This window comes from Amia ocellicauda, chromosome 12, assembly GCF_036373705.1.
Source record: "Amia ocellicauda isolate fAmiCal2 chromosome 12, fAmiCal2.hap1, whole genome shotgun sequence".
Lineage (NCBI taxonomy): Eukaryota > Metazoa > Chordata > Actinopteri > Amiiformes > Amiidae > Amia > Amia ocellicauda.
This window is the reverse complement of record NC_089861.1, coordinates 23,575,349-23,597,906: the sequence shown is the minus strand read 5'-3', so window position 1 is coordinate 23,597,906 and position 22,558 is coordinate 23,575,349. Positions and strand designations below refer to the sequence as shown.

The following is a 22,558-nucleotide window of genomic DNA, read 5'->3' as shown; positions in this document are numbered from 1 at the left end:
ATCCGTTTTTAGGGTTGGAAAGGGGGGAATCGTCCTGTTCACCAGACTGCACCGAGGGAGGCCTGGGCACTTTCCACATCAATTCCTGAGCCCCCGTCTGTGTTATGCATTAATTAGCATTGTTAATCAACTCACAGAGGTCTGATAATGACTGGTGATTATAGGTTTCCCATAGCAGAACTATCCCCAGCAATGTAAAGCCCTGCTTGTGTCGAACAACGCGTCTCTTCGCTCTGCGATTATCAAGTGCGGCTCGGCCTCCGTAGCACCTGCGGTTTTAAAGAGCGTCGCCTTCGAACGCAGAGAAATTGTGAATGCGCGATTCGTTATCATGATTTACCAGCGAAACAGATCGTGATACTTAAACCTTTACAGATGGGCAAGGGCGGCTGGCAAAGGGCCCATCTCTGCAACTGCATACAAGACGATGACACACCCCGATGTTGAAAACTGTTTATTATGACATCACTGGAAGAAAAAGGAAGAACCCATAAAAAAAGTAACATGTACATCCCCTTTAATTAGACCTAATAGAGAATGGTCTTCTAATATAAATACATATTTAACAGAAACAATGACCGTGCGTTACATTCACATGCACAAGATTGATGGGTAAAGGCCACTCTTCTACAGCATCATACCCGGATTACATATGATACCTGTTTGTGATTAAAGTGGCAGGATTTAAAGCTTTCTCCACTACACCATTTCAAGCTGATATTTTTCCAAGGGTAGCATCTATGTTTTGCTGTATTTTAACCAAGCAGGAGACATTTTATTCAGTATGGACAACAGTATCGAAAATCCTACAAATTTTATGCACATTATATATAATTATATATATATATATAGACTGTGTACAAAAAATTGGATTCAAGTTCCCCCATTTACACTCTACCCAGTTTGACTTCCCATTCCATTTTTATATCGAGAACCTTTTTTGCATATTTGACACAACTGTACCAGAACAGGACGGCAAATTACCACTTGACCACAAAAAAAAAAAAAAAAAGCCGACTTAGAAAAGTTCTGCCCGGAGGTGGTACAACAACGGGGGCCTGTTTAGAAACATCCAAACCCATTCACCACCTCCAGTTAATGGAAACAGCTAAAGAGAGGCTGTCTGTACAGCCGACACGCGTAACAGCGCCGTTTTTGTGAAAAACATCCCTTCGAAATGGGCCTGGAAGTCAATCTGGGTCGTTGTGGACTGGAGGAGCTACTGTATCCAACACTGGCACTGTAATGCAGAACAGTCATCAGAATAATGAAAACCTGCACGCAAACTTAGTCATCGCCGCACCGTTTAAACATTAGGATCTGAATTGATTGTGGCCGCGAAACGGTAGGCTTTCTTTCAGGTTCTCCGCTCTATTCAGGCTTTCACGTGTCAAGTGTTCCGGGGGATGGTTTGAAATGCCTGGTGTTTTATTTCCTCTCCCCACAATTAGTCATCTCAATAAATAAATACAATTGAAGTCACTGCTGCTTTAAAGCAAAATCTAAAGAGGGGAGCAGACAAGACGTAAGTGCATGGATGCTGGTTGGTCCTGCATCACAGTGTATGGCCCCGTCAGCATTCAAATCGGTGCAGGTCCTCTTTGACCCCTTTTGGTGAAGTGGCACTATTGATTTGATACGATATCAGTATAGAACAATGCAATGTTCCCAAACTCCCTGATCTAACGTGTATACATATGTAAGGGCTTAGAAGAAAAAAGGGTTAATGTCATGTCATAATGTAGAAAAATACATTCAAACGCTTCATCAATCCAGGCATTGGTCATGACCCTGACCACTGTAAACATGACTGAGAAAAAGACGACAGGAACAGAGTGATGATTCTAAACTTACAAAGGAGGCAGCAAGAATCAGACTGAAGCCACTTCCCCTCTGGGCCCAACTGCCAAGGCTGGTGTGCATTCCCTCACCTCCGAGCCCCACTAGGACAGCTGGCAGTGTTCCCGATTAAGCTCTACACGAGGGGGCATGTTGTGTCCTCTGTGAGTAATACTGAGCACAGGGCCCTGACTCATGAGCGGTTCCTGCACCAGCCGGGACAAATCGGGCCCTTCACTCTTACAATAAGCCATTAAGCCAGGCTTGTGTTGTTTCTTCTCACACACATACATACACTATATAAATAATCAATCAATATCACTCTCTCGGGACAATCCCTTTATCCAGCTGCATTCTCACAGCACCACAACTACCTTCTGCAATAGCCCAGCGTACACAAACACATGTGGTGTAAAGATGACACAAATGGGGCAATAGTGGGGGGGTTATGTTAGAATGAAACACAAAACAAAGTGAGAACTGCAGAGCTACAACAGAGGTGGACAAGTCATGAAAGTGTCCCCTTCAATGTTCCTGAAAGGAGGACATCCCATAATGCACCTCACCACATTGATGTCAACAGGCTTGTCACCGGAAGACCAGAACTACAGAGGTAATGCCCCAGTCCAGGGGTTGCATGTGATCACTGAGTAACCAGGAGCATGTGGCAATTCAGACCAGAGTCACTACTTAAAGGGATTTTAAATAATTAAATAAATCTGAAATCTCTAGAACTTTTGGTTCCTGGTCAGTTTGGGACACCAGTTCCATTACAACATACTTAAAAACAACACAAAAAACATAAAAATACAAAATCCATATAAATAAGCATCAACCTGGAGACAGAAAAGGCCCGCAGGTTGACACACAAGTGCACACAGACCACACACACATCCTCGTTTCAGTAGAAGGCAGTCCAAGTTTAACGACCAGATTCCAACCTGGCAGATGCCACTTAGTTGTTTTCTTTTTCCAGTCCTTTAATGAATACTGCCTTTCGGGCATCCAAATGCAGCCCAATAGTTTTAAATGCATCGGATGTCCACCAGGGGGCACCAGACCATAACAGTTCCGCGACTATGGACCGAGTAGGATAAATAAACGGGTCAATTTATATATTTTTCAAATACTTCACACCTGTAAGCTTTTTGAAACAAGTCCGGCAACTGTCCTCGCGGGGAATCGGACGCACTCTCCGCACAGGCGAGGATGAGGAAGCGTCCGCACAGCGAGCTGATCGGCGCAGGACTGGAGTCTGACAGCCCTGGTCTAGGGCAGTGGTGCCCAAACACAGTACTGGAGAGCCCCCGTCCACAGACTTTTGTCAGTCAACAAAAAAAAAAAATAATGTTGAAAGACTGGGAGCACATGTAAGTCATTGATCAATTAAGCCAATAACTTCTCCCATTAAGGGAATTCTGGTCATTGAGAGCTGAACAGGGCAGTAAAATGTATTTAAATGTCATTAACGAATCACCTGCTTAACTGATGCTCATGGGTTACCTATAAATCCTATTAGAATAGGGGCTCTGGAGGGCTGGGTCTGGGCAGTACCGCTGGGTCACATGGCCCGGCTGTACGGCTGCTTTGCACGGAGCCCCCGGGCTCAGAGGCCTCGATGCCCGGGCTGACGATGGCTGCTAGGATCCACGCAATGAAGAAGAATAACAGACCCGCTTCCGCTACCGTGCACCGCATTGTAACAGGTCTCTGCAGCCTCGGAAAATTACAGTCCTAATCCCCCCTCCCTTATTGCTCAGATCCCTTTTGATATGTCAAGCTGCCATTTTAAGTTCCCTTTTGCCCCCCCCCCTTTCAAAATGTCCTCATGATGCAACAGCAACTAATAATAATAATATAATACATAATAACAGTACAGTACAGTACGGGGGGGGGGGGGGGGGGGGGCAGGGTCTGCAGCCCCTCGAGTTGCTCTGAGGCCGCCCTGCTTCAGAGAGCTGGCCCTGGCCCTGGAGAGCCACTCTGCAGGGTCTGAACAGCGCTGGGGGAGTGAAAAGACAAGCCCCCTGACTGGCATTCTGAATACTGAAGGGAATTACTATAGGGGACCAGACTGGAGCCAGCGCTGTGGGGACTGGAGAGCCCAGTCCTTGCATACTCTACTGTGCAGTGGGTGCTCCACAGCCAGGCCTATAGGGCCACAGATCAAATCTGAGGCAGACCGCAGACCCCTTAGACCCCGAGCATGGGAGCCAGGCGGGATGGAGAGAAGCGGCGGCGCATGGGAGACGAGCCCGGGTGCACGGTGTGGCCCCTTTACACCAGGGCCCTCAGGGCAAAGGACAGCGCGGCCCCCAGGGACAGACCCAGCGCCAGGAAGAATGTCATGAGTGCCCCCGCCGTCTCCGCGTCCTGGGGCTCCACCAGCCTGAGAGAGAGGGAGAGAGGGCATGTGAAAATCTAGTCAATCACAACCAAAACAAAACATTAATTTAGAGTTCATTTGGATAGAAATACAAGATGTCTGTGTCAGGGGATGTGATTGGGAGAGGTGCGCGTGTCGGGGTGTGCGGGGGGACCTACTGCGGGGCGTAGGACATGGACAGGCAGACAAAGTAGCCGCTGGAGCCGGCGAACAGCAGCATGAAGAAAGCGAACCAGGCATCATGGGAGAACCAGACGGGCATCAGCCAGCGGGGCTCTACGTTACACAGCATGAGCAGCGGGATGAACACGACGCGTGCGCACACCAGCGCCGGGAACAGAGGGCTCTCCTTCTTGGGCTACAGAGACAGAGACAGTTAATACTTGTGGTCTATTATTATCGCTGCCACACAAATCATCCCCACATTTTCAGCCCTCTTGGTTTGTCCCCGGCACTAACTATTTTACTTCAATTAAAATCTGGGAGGGGGAAAACACTCTGGTTCGGCACTCACCCAACAAAGCCAGGTGGTGATGGTCCTCCCGAACCAGTCCATCAGATTGAACGCCAGGAAGCAGCAAACTGGTATGAAATACGACACTGGGAAAGGAGAGGAGAGAGAGGGAGAGAGGTCAGATCTCTTCCATCACCCTGAAGCAAATCATATGCCAAAAAAAAAAAAAAGTTGAATTTGAATGTGCATTCCTGCAGGGGCCCATCTGGACTTATTTAAGGTGGTTGTGGCTGGGTAACAGTTTCAAGTAACTTTGGATTACCCCGGGCAAAAACTAAACTGGGCCCTGTGACCCAGGAAGCACAGTGGCGCCTTACCCCACTTCCCCTGGATGCGGGTCTTGACGTCAGCCGTGACGGCGGGGAACACGGAGAGTGTGACGGTGAAGACGAAGGTCACGCAGAACGCCATCACGCGCACCTGGGGGACAGAGGAGGACGCATGAAAACCCCCACCACAACGACACGCACGTCAGGAGCACAAAAAACGTCATCGAGAGGTTAAAAGAGAGGTGGCTGCGCACACACCTTCTTGAAGACCTGCAGTAGGGAGGCCTTGTTGCCCTTGGAGGCCCCGGCCGTGGGTGTGTGGCCGTCCCCCTCCTCCAGCGTCAGGAAGGCCTGGCTGGGCCCCGAGCCGCCGGCCTCCCCCAGGCTGCCGGGGGCCGGGGAGTTGTCGGCACAGACTGCCTTGCCGTTGGTGTGACCGTTCAGCTGCTCGCCGTCCAGGGCCACTCCGTTCTCCTCTGGGGGAGACGAGAGACAATCAGGCCTGAGTCCAGGGCCTCTCTCCAATAATTGCAGGTCCAAATACCCTCCTGCCAAGCGCAGTACAGGAAAGTGCTCTTACCTTTGTGGAGCAGCGTGTCGTTGGTCTCCTGCTCATACTTCTGCCCAGTGGAGTAGAACTTATAAAACTCCTGGAGAGAGAGAGAAATATGCATTGAGGCCAAAGGGATCCAAACCATCTTCACATTTGTCTACATCCAGCTATTTTTAGAGCAGTGGATATCATATGGGTATGGGGGGGCATCATGGCAAGTCCTGGGGGGTCCCTGTAAAAATAACCTGGCAGCTTTGCACTTAAGATTGACGAATTTTGTACACAATAATAATATTATTATTATTATTATTATTAATACATTTTTCTTTCGTGTTTCTGTATTATTACAAGTTGTGTGCATCATTAGTATCACTACTAATGTGGATAATGGTACGTGTGTCTCTCAATGTGTCTCGGTTAGGCAGTGAAGGTCGCAGGACCAATTAAAGATTTAACTGAATTAATAGCAACAATAATAATAATAAATCCTCCATCTGTTGACGTTGTTAATGGTAAGAGTGTGATTTATAACACTGCCATTGTACAGGTGACTTTGATGCTGAAAGGGACAGCCCCCCCACAAATGTAGAGAACCCCCAAATTGAGACTGATCTTCAATTCTAATTAAAAACATTTTACTGTATTTTATTTGACTGTGCTGTTCTGTGACATGCAATCACACAATTGTGCCTCCCAAAGGGACAGCCTGCAACACAAACTAAACTAAACTACACAGCCTGCAGGGGTTCAGGTGTGGCGCTCAGGTGTGTGCGGAGTCTGTCCTCACCAGGCGTGGCAGCAGCAGGTAGCTCAGCACGGTGACTAGCGTGCCGACGCAGGGCGTGATGAAGTAGCCCAGGGCGGCCGTCTCGAAGTCCGTCTCACCTAGACACACAAACGCACAGTATCAGCGGCCAGCCCTGACACAATCCGTCTTCCCCCCCCCCCCCTCTCAGTGCCGTCAGGCTGGTACTCACTGGCGATGGAGAGGATCATGGCGAGGGTGGCGAAGGTGCCTGCCAGACCCTGCCCGCTCATGAACACCGTGCTGTACCTCCGAGGCAACATCCCCACCAGGCCAAACAGACTGCCCTGCAGCACTGCGCCGAAGGCTGTAACCACACGACACACACTGCGTTACTGTACTGTACAGACACAGCATACTGTGTTACTGTACTGTACTGGCATGGCACTGCACCGCACTGCACTACAGACACACACTGCGTTACTGTACTGCTACTGTTCAGACACACTGCATCCACAGACACTCACAGTTGATGAACCAGATGGTGGCCATTGTGAGGGAGAAGAACAGGTCCTGGTCCAGGTCGATCTTGACCAGCACGGCGGTCAGCAGGAACAGCAGGAATATGAACACCAGGCTGCCGGCGATGCGCATCATCTCAGACACCCTGCCAGACAACGCAGGATTAACATCCACCCCCCATGGCACACACGGCAATAGTGATCGTGCGGAGCTACAGAACAAACTGTCCTTCACACGGTCATACGGAGGCACAGAAAACCCACGGGTGGAGTGGATCGGTTGCGCTGGGCAGCGTACTGGGAGGAGTGGGCAGGGCTGAGCGATCATTCCCATGATCCCCATCACTGAGCGCTCCCATCTCTGAATGACACTCATTATCTCAATTAATTAGAAATCATTATGAATGGTTTCAGATCCATGTGATCCCCATTCCTCCCTGATCAAAAGTTTGAAGTCGCCTGTAAAATGAGGCAATTGGGGACAGGCCCTGGAGACCCGCGTTGGGCGGCGAAGAGTTGGCCAGGCCTGGAGGGACACTGACCTCTGGTACAGGAAGGAGTTGAGGAACGTGAAGAGGAGCAGGGGCAGCTGGGAGAGCAGGGTCATCCAGTTGTTGAAGTAGTACTCCTTTTGGACCGGCGCAGTGCCGTTCAGCAGCTCGGACACGTTCACGTTCACCGGGGCCTGGAGCCGCCGCTGGAAATACTGAGAGGGAGAGAGAGGGAGGGCAGTGAGAGAGAAGCTGAGGGAAGTGTGTGTGTGGGGGGAGGGGCAAGAAGTCTTAACAGTGATTTAGGAAATGGTAGCGACTGTGTCCAGCCATGTCCTGTCAGAACGCTCTAATCAAGGCTCTTTGTCTCCCTTGATGACAAAAAAACAAACGAAACAGCCACACGCTGGGATCTCAGAGCCACAGGCAGGGCAGAAATAGCTCCCAGCGCCGGGGGAGTCCAAACACACACAGCATGCCTCAAATGCAGAGCAGAACCCGGACCAGCGCCGCCCAAGATCAGAGGATCGGAGACCAGTCTGGCCTGCCTGGTATTTCTGGCTGAGGGGCCCCAGTGCTGTGGGAACCTAGAGGCCAGGCAGAATACAGGACCAGGGCCCATACCCCCCAGCTTTCTTACCAGACACCCTTACAATTGTTACAATCTCATTATTTGTATATACCACTACCTACTTATACAGCTGGGTTTGTACTGGAGGAAGAGTTACTAGGTGACAAACTCAAACAAACAGAAATGGTGCGCTAAGCAAAAGTGAGTCAGTCAGTCTATTGAGGCGTGGGGGGGGGCTGTATTAATCCAGGCTTATGGGGCTGTGTTGTGATTGACAGCTGGCCGTTTCTCTGGGGGCCTGTGGGTGCCAGTTTTGAAATCGTTTGATCTATAATACCCACCATCGTCGCGGTCAGGAAGAAGTTCCATGGCAGCAGTGTTCCCAGGCCGAGGATGAAGAAAATAATCCCCACCACGCAGCCTCTGTGGGGGGGAGAGAGACAGCGTGTGTGAGTGAGTCGGTGTGGGGCTGAGTGTGTGTGTGTGTGTGCGCGAGAGAATCTGTGAACCTGGGAGAGACGGGCTTGACTCACCGATCCACGGGGGCGTCCTTGCGAGGCATGATGTGCTTACTCTCGTCTTCCTGCCGTCCCAATGAGAGGGTGAGGGTGAGGGAGAGGGAGAGAAAACATGAGATGTTTATTTCCTTTCAGACCCAACCCAGTTTGAGACCACGAATACATACTATATGTGCTTGTACAAATAAGGTACGTCAACAGCGTCAACATGTCTGTGTGTGTGTCCGTGTGCATGGGAACCCATGCGGATCCTCCACAATGGTTCAGTGCAGCCCAAACCAGTTTCTAAAAAGACCAGGGAACCTCCTCTGTTAACTTTTCCACTGTGTTCAGCAGCTACTGTACACTGACTACACTTCTAATTACTCTGCCCTGGGGCAGGTTATGCCAAAGAAAACAATTGGAAAAGATACCTGGTTATTCACATTCCCCACACACAGACACTCGGCAACAAATATGGACGCAGGCGTATGAACGCACACACTCACACTAAAACAAGCACGTACACACAGATACGGAAACACAAGCACACACCGACACACACACAGGCAGACGCACACCTCTCAGTGTAGCTGCAGGCCAGTTTAAAAGCCTGTGTGAACACATGACACAGAGGAGAGGATCTGCTGTTTTTCATCTTCCCTGAGGGGGGGGGGGGGGATCTCCTCTGCTCTAGCAGACACGCAGACTTGTGACCTTGAGAGAACAAACCGACGATGAACACTCTCAACACCCCGGCACAGCACCACCATGGGCGCCGCAAGGCTGACACGTGGTCCCAGGTTTCTCAGAACGAGCTCATGACTGGAGCGTCGCACGCAGAGCCCATAAAACTACGGAATGATCTCTGATCTGATCGGAACTCCAGCGGGGGAAGGCGTGCGTGGACACGACGGGATGCTTTCTTGCAATTCGATTTGGAGATTTGGATTTTTCTGCCCATAAACCAATAAAACGCTGAATGGACTGAGGAAGTACGAATGCTGCAGACGGATCCCCGGGATCTCTTGTGTGCTTTCTTCTGAGTTCTCATGCTGATTACACATACTAATCCCCCAACTCTGACCCCTGACCCCTGAGCTTGACCGGTCGAAGCATACGCAACCTCACCGCGACAAAGACGTGAGCAGATTATGTGCCTGGAGCTACGCTGTCCTGGACCAGTCAGGGCTCAGAAAAGGCTCCAAAAAACCAAACCCATCCAACACACATCTGCCTCCTTGGCTATAACCACGATGGCTTCCCAACAGACACAGAGGAATTCACGAATGTTACAAGCTAGCGGAAAAATCCAGGAAACCAGAAATCTCTCGACGCTCAAAACACCCCCTCCTCCGCACTGTTCACAGGTTGCCACTTGTGCCTACTGCAGTGTCCGTGGGAGACGGCTGGAAACAGGGTTCCCACGATCTCAACCTCCTCTGGCCATACAGTACCCCCCCACAAGAATTAATGCAACCACAAGAGCCCTGACCATGCCTGTCCCATTGCTTGCCTGCATCATCTGGAGCTGCGTAGTCTGTGCCTCGGTCATTGTGTGCGAGTGCCGGCTGTGCTGTGCTGTGCTCTCTCTCGCTCGCTCTCTCTCTCTCATAGAAAATGGGAACTAAATCTTCAAACTCAACAAACCAGCAAGAAAAAAACCTTACGACTGTTTTCTGCAGACTTCAGCCTATAAGCGGTTGAGACATGATCCACATGATCGATCACAGAAGTCTGTCCAGAAATCCAGAGGCAAAATCCCCTTGAAATGGCTCTGCCCTTCCCAAATGAAGTGCCCAGTTTGAGCCCTTTTGCTTTTTCTTTCCACAGAAACAATTGATGTTAATAAATAAGATTCCATTTTATGTTTTATGTTTTTTCTCATGTCAGAAACACTTGGGCTGCCTTCCAGCAAAACACAGCAATGAAACAAACATGTGCATTGGTTACACAGCCTGGAACATTACTGGATGGTTTCTGTGTGCGTCTGTCCATGACTCTGTCTCTGTTTGTCAGCGTCTCTGTCCGTCCCTCAGTGTTCGTCAGTGTCTCCGTCTCTCAAGGGTCTGTTTCTGTCTCTCGCTGTCCATTTCGGTCTATCCCTCAGAGTCTCTGTCAGTGTGTGTCTGCACAGCTCCACCTGACTCGTGCTTTTGTGATTGTTCCAACATATAAATTATATTTTTTAAGTGCAGAAAAACAACGTCAGTGCCAATTAAAGTGAAAGCAGACAGTTGCAGTGCCAGCCAGCGCATCCAACACATGCCTGGATCTCAGTCCCTGCTGGGAACCTGTGGCTGGATCAAAGAATCAGATACAGACCCCCCCACATCTCTCTCTCCCTCCCCCAGTGCTGTCACACTCTCTGTCTCTCCTCTCTGTGCTCCCTCTCTCGCAAATCAAGTGCTCTCTTGGCAAGCCATATATACTGTACTGCCAACACGTTTATAAAAGGGCATCCGAATGATAAACTGAAACAGGAATACTGTAAGGGGGAGGGATAAACTTTTTAATTTTTGTATTCAGATATACATTTACACAAGAATATAAAAAACACACTATTATCTATCATATTCTGAACAGAACAGAAGTAAAACAGCAATGAAAAACAACTCTCTCTCTCGGCACCCCTGGCTTTGGTCCCTGTCAGCACACAGCACCCACACATAAAAACACTCACCAGTTTCACTACGACCACGTCACTGAGTCTCCGGCGCCCTCCCCGCCGTCTGCCCCACCAGTCTTAAAATATCTTGCACAATGCCCAGCCTGGTCCGCCACGAGAGCCGTCAGCACACCGGCACCACAGAGACTGTACAAGGATCTGTCCCTCCTTGGCGCTCAGCTCTGGCCCTGCCTGACTGCCCCCTCCTCCTCCTTCTGCCTCCCTCCCCCTTCTTCCACTTTCAGTTCCCAAGATCATGACTTTTATTTTTTATTTTTGGAGGAGGGAGGGTTGTTTTTCCCCAGTTTGATTTCGAGTCGGCACCTCGTCCCTTCTCGTACTTTGTGTGGGTTTGGCGTCACTGACTGCAGCTCACAGGTGCAACCGAACAATGATGACCCAGTTTTACGGTCTGTTCAGTGTCATGTCCAGAGCAGGCACCAAGCAGAAGCAAAACCATCCCACTCCCTCAATTGGAAAAAAACACTTCTACTTTCGCCGTAACTTCGAGACTAGTTTCCATAAGAAACGAGGCGTTGCATCAAAGGCTGGAGAAACACACTCCTAGTACACAACAAACCACAAAAAAGCAATTGTCAAGCAGAACTCGGGGGCAGATCGACTGTAGCGCTGTGTTTTTAACCGTCTCATTGCTGGAGCGGTCTGTCAGGGATTTACAGCACTGTACATTTTTTTACAAAAAAGGCAGTACTAAAAACAAAATAAAATAAAAAAACATTCCCAAGACATGCAGTGAGAGACCGGGGGGGTGATGAAAGTCTGAAACCAAGCAGTAGCGAATTAGTCCTGCTCTGTAAACAGGCTGAAACTGCTTTTACTTTGGATGCAAACTACTTCCCAGAACACACTGGGTGTTTAATGGAGTAAACAACCTTTTTCACTCCAATGCACAGCTCTGATATATTGTGCTTGTACAGGATTCAGCCCTAAACTGGATTTTTTTTTTACTTTCCATTTGAACTCCCTACGCACAGCTTTGCTTAAGGAGAAGGGAGTCCAGACGGTGAACCTGCAGGAAATTGCCCCCAACGGTGAACAGAGCCCCTCTGTGTCATAAGCCGGGTTGCTGGTCGAGGGGTTTGCCCAGGGCGGGGTGGGGCTACAACTGCAGGCTGTTAATGGAGTGGAGTTTTATATGTCAGGTCTTTTCACAGGCCGCCACAAACAACAACAACAGACGCATGCAAAGCTACAGCAGAAACAGATGAGAGATTTGCATGCCGTATGGGTTTGTTTTTAACCATCGCATCGCTGGAGAAGTCTGTCTGGGCTTTTATAAATGTATGCAAATGTCAAGAACGCAATGCTGAAGAAATAATAATCAAATCAATAAATAAGCACAATCTACATCCACAAGGACAGCAGGGAGAAAACCAGAGAGCGATCCATGCTCAAAACCAAAGATGTGATGAACCAGTTATGCTCACTAAAATGGTTAGAAAACACCCTTAACTTTCAACAAAACTGCTCTGAATTGCGTACCGAGGGTTTCATACAATAAATATATAAACATTTACCTGTAGACCTAGTTAGTCAAGTCCAGCATTTAAGAAGGTGTCTCAGTCAACTTCTCCTGCTCCGACTGCCTCTGGACACCCTTACATTAGTCAACTGTGCCTCCTAACGCTCCTGCTTACTTGCACATTGTTAGCTTTCCTGTTGTTCAGATTTCTCCTCACCCGGGACTTCACCACATCATGTCCAAACTTGTTACCTCTTAAACTTCGACTGCTGCACTTTTGTGTGACTGCAATTGAGTTTTGTACCGATTTGAGTCACTGCACTCCTGTAATGCTTAAGGGTGTCTACCAAGAAAAACAATATTTATTACCCAATCGTCCGGCATTTAGGAGAGCGGTCAGGAGCTGCGCAGAGATGGGAGCTGGAGCTGTGTCTCTCTGCTGTTGCTTCTGTGTGTTGTCTCTCTCGCCCTTCTGTTTTATGTCCTCCTAAACTGGGCCTGTTTATCAGTCACCCCCCCATCCCCTGTGCTAGGCCTCTGGGGGTTACAGTGGCTCGCCATCGTGCTCTTCCTCTCGCTTTTGATGTTGATCCACAATGGTTTCTTTCTAATCTTTCTAGTTAGAGTCATTGTTGTAGTTTAACTTTCAGCCTTGAAGTGACTTGTCAGCCTCACTCTGCTCTTAACAGCTTGAAATGTAACAACGGATAATGAATAATACTACACTACTGTATACACACTCTGCCTTGTAGCCCAGAACCTGCGATCGCCAGCCCAGCCCAGCCCAGCCCAGTGCAGCCCAGCCCAGCCCTCACAGCACAAGTCAGGGGACCAGATCTCCAGCCCGCTTCTTGTGTTCTCAGTATCACAGTTCTATACCAGCTGGACTCCTGCTGCTCAGGTTACAGTGTTTGGGTTGGCAGCTTGCCATCTGTCCCACACTGCAGGCAGCCCGATTGCCAGGGCGTATTCTGTACCGATTCTCATAGCACTGTACATGATTTGACCTTGGCACTAGGTCATCTATATATCTTATTGCTTTTCCCATTGTGATTGCAAGTCAGCTGGGAAAAGGCATTAGGCAAATATAATCGTAATAATGATGGCACTTTAAAGTACAGCTGTGGGCTCGTTCGCGCCAATGTCCCAGCTGTGTGTGGGTTGAGCCAGACTAGTCCTTCCTTCCTCCCTCCCGTCCGTGCTAACGGCACACCAGAGTTGGTGACTTCCAGTTGCGTTCATCTTCCGTTTCCAGTTCAATTCCAGTGCCAGGGGAGCCCAGCCAGTGAATGACAAACAGAACTGGGATTGAGAATTTGGAATGGGTCTGAAAACTGGAATTGACCCCATCCCTGACAAACACACACACAGGATGACCAAAACACATTTAAAATAACACCAGCAGTTTTAGCCATTGCAGGCGAAAACACGTCCTGATCACCCTCAATATGTTAAGCACCGGTGTCAAGGTACACTTGGAACCAGATCTGGGGTCAATTGCGTTGGCAGTGCCTTCAGATACTGCACAAAGTGTGTTCACACCCTACGAATCATCAAGGTGAGCCCTCCTCTCCCGGGCACCCTCCCCACCCCCCTCAGAACGGTCACCTCCACTTGAGGGGAAGGGGATTATAGAAGGATTTAACAGATTCCTTCGATTCAAGGTGTCAGTACCGTTAACACAACTTGCAGGCTGTAGAAAAGTCCTGAATTCCTGCAGCGAAATCAGCCCATAAGACCACCAGCGTGGCAACAGGGCTAGCAGGTCAACAGCCACAGACACCCGGACCCTGCTAAGAAGCACCTGCTCTAGAGGCAATACGTCAAGGTAGTATTGTTTCCAGGGTGTGTCACCTAATAGATGTTGTCGTTTTTTGGTTTGTTTGTTTGGTAATATCGGTCAATTGCAATATGTAAAGTGTAAATAATATGAACACTTAAGGTTATAATAAGCACATGATGTAGATCCTCGTTTGTCTCCGTGGATTTGAAACAGGCTCTCCTGGCCTGTCTGTCTGTCAAGCAAACCAGGGCATGATGTAGCTCTCCACAGGCACACCTGGGCAGGGGGCACTACGCTCTCGTATGACGTAATACACAAGATGTGTAGAGCAGTGCTCATCAACTGCTGTCGCCGGCTCGTCTGCTGTAGCGATATAGAGCTGCGTGGTCGTTTATATTCTCATTATTACAGACCAGGCCATAGTGAGCCACGCACCGCACAACACTGGGATTTCCTCCCCGGTTTTTAAGACACAGGCGATGATATTGTATTGTGTTTGTTATTTTATTTAACCAGGAAAAGACGCACACGCACGCACGCCGAGGCGAGCCGGACACAAAGGCTGCATTGATAACCCCCTCGCCGGGACAGAGCGCACAACAGCGGCATTGTAGCCCGCACTGTCCCGCTTCCAGCTCTAACTTAATAATCACAGTAAATAAACACTGATCGAAAGACACCCAATAACAACCCGCTCCTTCATGTCCCCGGCCTCCAGATGCGCACAGCGACAGATCTGAAATTAACAAACTGGACGTAAAATAGCAATATTAGCCTCACCTTGCTCTATCGTCGGTCGGTCATTTTCCCTGACAGGTGCACACGGGGACCATCGCCGATACCGGGCAGAGACGCGGGCTGCTGCGGGACACACGTGTCTGAGGACGGGCCGCGGCTTCCGCAAGACAGCGCCGATGGCGGCGGAACCGGCTGCGCATGCGCGGGGCTGTTCTTTAACGCGAAGTAAAACTGCGAGATGAAGCGTAAGGTCAATGGTAGCAGGATGGGAGGAGAAAAACGGAAAAGCCCTAATGATAGCGTTTTTGTTTCGTTTCCGTCATCCATCTGCACGTCTCCCATTTCCGAGCCAGTGTAATCATAGCAAATCAACATTCTATTAGTTCGGATGTGTTTTATTTCAATACAAACGTGATAGGCTACTGTGTGCTCTAGTGACCTATATAACCGGGTGGGGTGTTTTTAATTGTGTGAAAGGTTGAGTTTGGGTTTTCTTTATTGTCTCTAGTGCTTTTCAGATACATTTACTCGAATATGGAGAGAATCGGACACGGATGCCGCATTGCAGGGGGTAAGAAAGGGAGAAACAAGCCCCATGACCAGCTCTTTGTTTTACTACCTTTTCCTGCGACCCATGGCTGGATTTGATTAAACTCGCCCGGCTCAGATCCCCCGTTGCTTTTCTATTGCTGTGCTCCTGTGTATTAACAGCCCCTAATGGAGAAGAATAAGTCGGCCTATAAATAGAGCAGATTAAAATGGGACTCGACCCAGGTATTTCCAATCTGCGCACAAGGAAACTGAAATCGTATATTAAAGCAGCCAAATGAGATTCCCGGACGAATATCTTAAAGCCAGTCTGAGGACACATTGCACAATAAAACATCCTGTGCTCCAGGTCCATTGCACAACTGGCGGGATTTGACTCGTTGTTCCACTCATTTCCTAAACCGTGTGAGGCAGGTGCTGCAAAAAATGCAACTTCTACTTCTAGTGCTACTGCTACTACTACCTCTACTGCTACTACTATCACTACTACTGGTGTAGTAGTAGCGGCGTCAGCAGTAAGAACAGCGTGTTCTCAGTGTCTGTGCGCAGATGGACTCTTTGTTCCGAGACCAGTTACTACAGCTTGTGAAACAGGTGCTGCAGACAAAGCTTTGCCAAACTCTAGATGTTGCCCTGAGGCTTGTGGCACCGATCACAGTGCAGTACCCGACAGGAATGGATTTGTTTTGTGTGATTATTATTCATGTCATCAAACTCAGTAATGTTGTAGAGCAAAGAAGTGTGTTTGGGGTTAGCTGGCACAGTTCTGTTAATGGCTGCTCTCGGCAGGTAATATTGTGAATGAACACCCAGGGGAAATGCTTATGAATGGGCACATTCCTCTCACAGGACACCTGTGTATCTGTTTGCCCCCGGGCTGCTGAACTGCACCCTGTAAATCCCGCCAATCTGTCAGCCTGTTTCCCTGCCAAGCAAACACCAGTCTGGCTACTAAAGAAGTAGGCTACCATAAGCAAAAGCACATCTTTACTGACTACAATATCAAATGGAAATGTCCTTAGAATAACAACATTTGAGATGTGCACATGAAATCCCAACGCTTAAAACGCCGGTAAAAGGTCAAAACGTAAACGTATATATCACAATATTGCCACCCCCAAAAGTCAAGGTATGGAGTGAGATCACGGTGCTAAATCACATGGACTCCTGTACATACAAGTACGAATTATTATGACATGGCAATCTTGAAAATCAGCATAACTATGACCCTCTTTGACATTTCCCGTTAAAAGTTTGTGCAGCTGCAGCATGAACTACAGAGAACACACATTTAATAACATGCACCAGAGAGAGAGAGAGAGAGAGCACACATGTAACATGCACCAGAGAGAGAGAGAGAGAGCACACATGTAACATGCACCAGAGAGAGAGAGAGAGAGAGGACACATGTAACATGCACCAGAGAGAGAGAGAGAGAGAGGACACATGTAACATGCACCAGAGAGAGAGAGAGAGAGGACACATGTAACATGCACCAGAGAGAGAGAGAGAGAGGACACATGTAACATGCACCAGAGAGAGAGAGAGAGAGGACACATGTAACATGCACCAGAGAGAGAGAGAGAGAGGACACATGTAACATGCACCAGAGAGAGAGAGAGAGAGGACACATGTAACATGCACCAGAGAGAGAGAGAGAGAGGACACATGTAACATGCACCAGAGAGAGAGAGAGAGAGGACACATGTAACATGCACCAGAGAGAGAGAGAGAGAGGACACATGTAACATGCACCAGAGAGAGAGAGAGAGAGGACACATGTAACATGCACCAGAGAGAGAGAGAGAGAGGACACATGTAACATGCACCAGAGAGAGAGAGAGAGAGGACACATGTAACATGCACCAGAGAGAGAGAGAGAGAGGACACATGTAACATGCACCAGAGAGAGAGAGAGAGAGGACACATGTAACATGCACCAGAGAGAGAGAGAGAGAGGACACATGTAACATGCACCAGAGAGAGAGAGAGAGAGGACACATGTAACATGCACCAGAGAGAGAGAGAGAGAGGACACATGTAACATGCACCAGAGAGAGAGAGAGAGAGGACACATGTAACATGCACCAGAGAGAGAGAGAGAGAGAGGACACATGTAACATGCACCAGAGAGAGAGAGAGAGAGAGGACACATGTAACATGCACCAGAGAGAGAGAGAGAGAGGACACATGTAACATGCACCAGAGAGAGAGAGAGAGAGGACACATGTAACATGCACCAGAGAGAGAGAGAGAGAGGACACATGTAACATGCACCAGAGAGAGAGAGAGAGAGGACACATGTAACATGCACCAGAGAGAGAGAGAGAGAGGACACATGTAACATGCACCAGAGAGAGAGAGAGAGAGGACACATGTAACATGCACCAGAGAGAGAGAGAGAGAGGACACATGTAACATGCACCAGAGAGAGAGAGAGAGAGGACACATGTAACATGCACCAGAGAGAGAGAGAGAGAGGACACATGTAACATGCACCAGAGAGAGAGAGAGAGAGGACACATGTAACATGCACCAGAGAGAGAGAGAGAGAGGACACATGTAACATGCACCAGAGAGAGAGAGAGAGAGGACACATGTAACATGCACCAGAGAGAGAGAGAGAGAGGACACATGTAACATGCACCAGAGAGAGAGAGAGAGAGGACACATGTAACATGCACCAGAGAGAGAGAGAGAGAGGACACATGTAACATGCACCAGAGAGAGAGAGAGAGAGGACACATGTAACATGCACCAGAGAGAGAGAGAGAGAGAGGACACATGTAACATGCACCAGAGAGAGAGAGAGAGAGAGGACACATGTAACATGCACCAGAGAGAGAGAGAGAGAGAGGACACATGTAACATGCACCAGAGAGAGAGAGAGAGAGGACACATGTAACATGCACCAGAGAGAGAGAGAGAGAGGACACATGTAACATGCACCAGAGAGAGAGAGAGAGAGGACACATGTAACATGCACCAGAGAGAGAGAGAGAGAGAGGACACATGTAACATGCACCAGAGAGAGAGAGAGAGAGGACACATGTAACATGCACCAGAGAGAGAGAGAGAGAGGACACATGTAACATGCACCAGAGAGAGAGAGAGAGAGGACACATGTAACATGCACCAGAGAGAGAGAGAGAGAGAGGACACATGTAACATGCACCAGAGAGAGAGAGAGAGAGAGGACACATGTAACATGCACCAGAGAGAGAGAGAGAGAGAGGACACATGTAACATGCACCAGAGAGAGAGAGAGAGAGAGGACACATGTAACATGCACCAGAGAGAGAGAGAGAGAGAGGACACATGTAACATGCACCAGAGAGAGAGAGAGAGAGAGGACACATGTAACATGCACCAGAGAGAGAGAGAGAGCACACATGTAACATGCACCAGAGAGAGAGCACACATGTAACATGCACCGCAGAGCAGGCTATGTGTAAAAGTGCAGTGCATGGCGACACAGTGCCGTGCCGTGGCGTTTCTGTCACAAGCTTTCATTCAATAACAACCGTGTAATGTCATTTCCAGCGCAAATTGCAACTTGCATTAAACCTGGCAGCTCGCCAATGCCGCTGCAGTCAGTCACACACTTTTAGACACGAGCTCGCAAAGAAGGGCTTTTGTGATTATTTGTATTAACCCAGTTCAAGTCGACTGCATGGTTCATTTTTTATGAATGAATCCCGTTTTTCCAATTGCAAATCTGAACAACGGGGACTTGTTTTCCGGTTGCAAATCCCCACTGAGATCAGCAAAGGCGCCAACCTGAGGGAAGAAGTGACTGTCACTACAGACCCTGCGCGTCTGGGCACCATAATCAAAGAAAACCAAACGCGTCTCTTTCTCCATATTTTACTAGCATTATTTTCTCCACTTGTACATGGATTATTTTATTTTTTTAAAGGAGCACAGTATGTAGAAATGGCAAACAAACCCGTACCTGCTTTCGCTCAGTGGCGGTCCCTGTCCCTGTCCCGGCTATTGTACTGAGAGGAACAATGACTCAAACTGCCGGGAAAATAGTTCAAATTAGGCGGGACATTATCTAAGTGTCCCGCCCCCTGTGTATGCCGGTAATATGAATCACTCTGTATGACTGCTATTGAGAGATGAGAGATCACTGGAGGAGTTGCTCCACAGACGGGGGTGGTCCTGGGTGGCTGGCAAATGTGTGGTGTGAGTCCCATCACAAATCAGAAATACCCTGTAACACTTCACATTCAACCGCAATGTCAACTTGGCTTTCATGTTTTAAAGCAGGGTCTGCAATGACACTGTGCTGCTTTCATTCTCCTGTAATACCCACACAGTCGTTATTTGCAATAGTAGGACTGTAATGATTTGAGGTTTGGACACTAATTGATACAATTGCGAATCTACCCATTCTCACGAGGCATCATTAGAAGTTGTAAAATGTATTTTATTTTGAATTGCTATGTTCTATGTAAATTGAATTTGTAATGATTGATGCCTTTATTGAACTGTATTTTTGCACTTATGTTGTAAGTCTGCCAAAAATGAAAATAATAATGTTTTAACCATCGACTGCGCACACACAAGGGGACAGCGCCACATTTCACATTTCAGCGCCGAATGAAGAAGCAACCGATTGAGACTAGGCTATGCAGCGCCGTTTGTGCCAACATGATTCACCCGTCAATTCGGAACTTGTCGGTTTGTAAATTCATCCAGGAATCAGCCAAGTCATTTATTAAGTGTTATTGCATGACAAATGCAGGCAAAATCAGGAAAATGGGAGTCAGACAAATCCCCCCATATTTTGGATTTATGGTCGGTATGGGGAACTATGCTTAACCATATGTAACATTCAGGTGTTTTTAGTTTCTGAGATGTGGGAGCCCTCTGGTGGACATCCAAAACATGTATTTTTAGGTTTTTAAATTGATTTTACACTGCTATTGTGACATGACTTTAGCTCCTGCTTTTAATGTTAGTATCAAAGGAGACCTACAACCATGAACATGCACATCCATGTTCGTTAAGTTATGGTGCTAGTCGTCATTAAAAGTTGGGATGAACATAAAATGGGCTCATATTGAAGGGAGCAGGATGTCCACTCACAACTCCAAGAAAAAAGTGTTCCAATTTCGAATTGAATTGAATTGAATTGAATTGATAGAAACCTTAACATCATTGGGATGTTAATACAGTGAGGGCTTAACAGGGGGATCTTTGGAGGACATGTCTTGGTTTTAGGAAGTATACACATCTGATTTAAAGGCTAAAACTGGGTATGTTGTGGGTAAATATCTTACAACTGAAATTAAAATCACTTGTGGTCATAACCTTTACTTAGAAATGTAATAGCTATGGAGTCTTCATAGTGGTTTCAAGAATGCTCTGATAGTGGTATATCAGGGTGTTAGAGCAGTGATCCTGTATCATTACGCCTGTATAGTCGTGTAGTACAGTATGAGATGTCATTTTCTCAAGACAGAACTTTTCTGATTCACTTGATGGTCTGTTCCAAGTAGCCCAGATAACATCTTCACAGATAACCTCCCCCTCCATAATCAATCATAACCTAATGAACATTAACATTTCTCCCCTCCCTTTAGCTCTTCAAACCAAAACCACTACCTGGAATTGCAGATGTTGCCACAGTTCAAGCATTTGCCTGTAATCTGTCAGCTGTGACAGAAAATAATATATTCTGGTTTGCAGGAAAAACGACTTTATCGGTTGTTCCCACTCCATCCATCCATCCATCCATTTTCGAAACCGCTTATCCTGGTGTATATACAAATATGTGGCCTATGGTAATAGGAACTAAGTGAATACTTTTAGTTGTAAAGGTGATTACAGTGATGGAGCCTACATAGTATAGTGATTGGACTTATATAGTATAGGGATTGGCAATAAGAGCATTGCATCCAGAACTATTTCTAGGCATAAACGATATACACGGCCGCTTAGGGCCCCAGGCCACTAGGATGGCCCCGTAGCAATAAATAATAATAACTACATCAAATATATTTTCAATGATATTCTATAATTTATATTCATAATTTATCTCAGTGATCAGTTTACAAATTTACAGATTTTGTTCATGAGTGAGTCGTGCCCAGGTGCATCATGGAAACAAATATCATAATTTATTCGCTAGAACCCTGCCATCGATCTGCAGCTGCCCAGGGTATGCGTCCTAATGGTTTGAGCGTGGCAGAAAAGAAAAAAAAAGATATTCGATTTTTGGATTTGGACGACCAAATTATAATGTCGGAAAAAATACTAATAACATACCCATCTGACGTAAACAAATCATATGTATGTTATGTATGTTTGCATTGCTGTAACATAGCCTATACTATAGAGTACTAAGCTAAAGCTTGCTTGCGCGCTGGCTAAATTAACTAATTAATTAATTAATTAATTTACGATGTCATTAAATTTGCATCTAAACCAGATAGATGTCTGACTGTATGTTTTTTTTCCTCGTTACGTTAACTGGACAGTCCAAGTTCACCTTACCTGCCACCAAATAGCATTCCATTATAACATGGTGGTTGTGTATTTGCATCTATAGTGAATTTTACCTTGAATAGAATCTGCAAGAGGTTTGTTGACCTTTTTTTATTTCCTCTTCTCAGTATACATCAATGCTACAACACTGCTAGTTCTGCAGCATCAATGATCAATATGGCTAATTAGCTAGTAAGTTATGGGATTTGGCAATTGTAGGTTGGTCTAGATAGACTTATTTAAACATGCAAAGTGTGTAATGAATATCAGTCAGGACCTTTGTTGACTGACAGACATCAGATACACATGATGTGGTGCTGCTGACTATGACTTAATTTGTAAACCACTAAATAATTAATTTAGGCTAATGAACGGGTAGATTATTACTGTAATGTAAGAACTACAGATAGACCTCATATGCAAGCAATTGTGTATAATCCAGCAAAGGGGAAA

General features: G+C 47.4%; 1 protein-coding gene across 5 annotated transcripts; it reads right to left on the bottom strand.

The window, feature by feature from the left end:
• Positions 1 to 439: 439 nt before the first annotated feature.
• Positions 440 to 19,585, bottom strand: LOC136764607 (equilibrative nucleoside transporter 2). 5 transcript variants are annotated; one of them, XM_066718806.1, is made up of 13 exons: positions 19,563 to 19,585; positions 8,423 to 8,472; positions 8,231 to 8,312; positions 7,370 to 7,533; positions 6,834 to 6,973; positions 6,539 to 6,673; positions 6,349 to 6,446; positions 5,589 to 5,658; positions 5,267 to 5,484; positions 5,057 to 5,159; positions 4,740 to 4,825; positions 4,384 to 4,583; positions 440 to 4,228 (listed from the first exon to the last, which is right to left on the bottom strand). In XM_066718806.1, the coding sequence occupies exons 2-13, from the start codon at positions 8,449 to 8,451 to the stop codon at positions 4,117 to 4,119; spliced, it is 1,437 nt and encodes a 478-aa protein (XP_066574903.1). In that variant the 5' UTR covers positions 8,452 to 8,472; positions 19,563 to 19,585; the 3' UTR covers positions 440 to 4,116. The 5 variants fall into 5 exon arrangements, with proteins under 5 accessions (XP_066574903.1, XP_066574899.1, XP_066574898.1 ...); XM_066718802.1 differs by lacking the exon at positions 19,563 to 19,585 and adding an exon at positions 15,101 to 15,258; XM_066718801.1 differs by lacking the exon at positions 19,563 to 19,585 and adding an exon at positions 12,907 to 12,961.
• Positions 19,586 to 22,558: the final 2,973 nt, after the last annotated feature.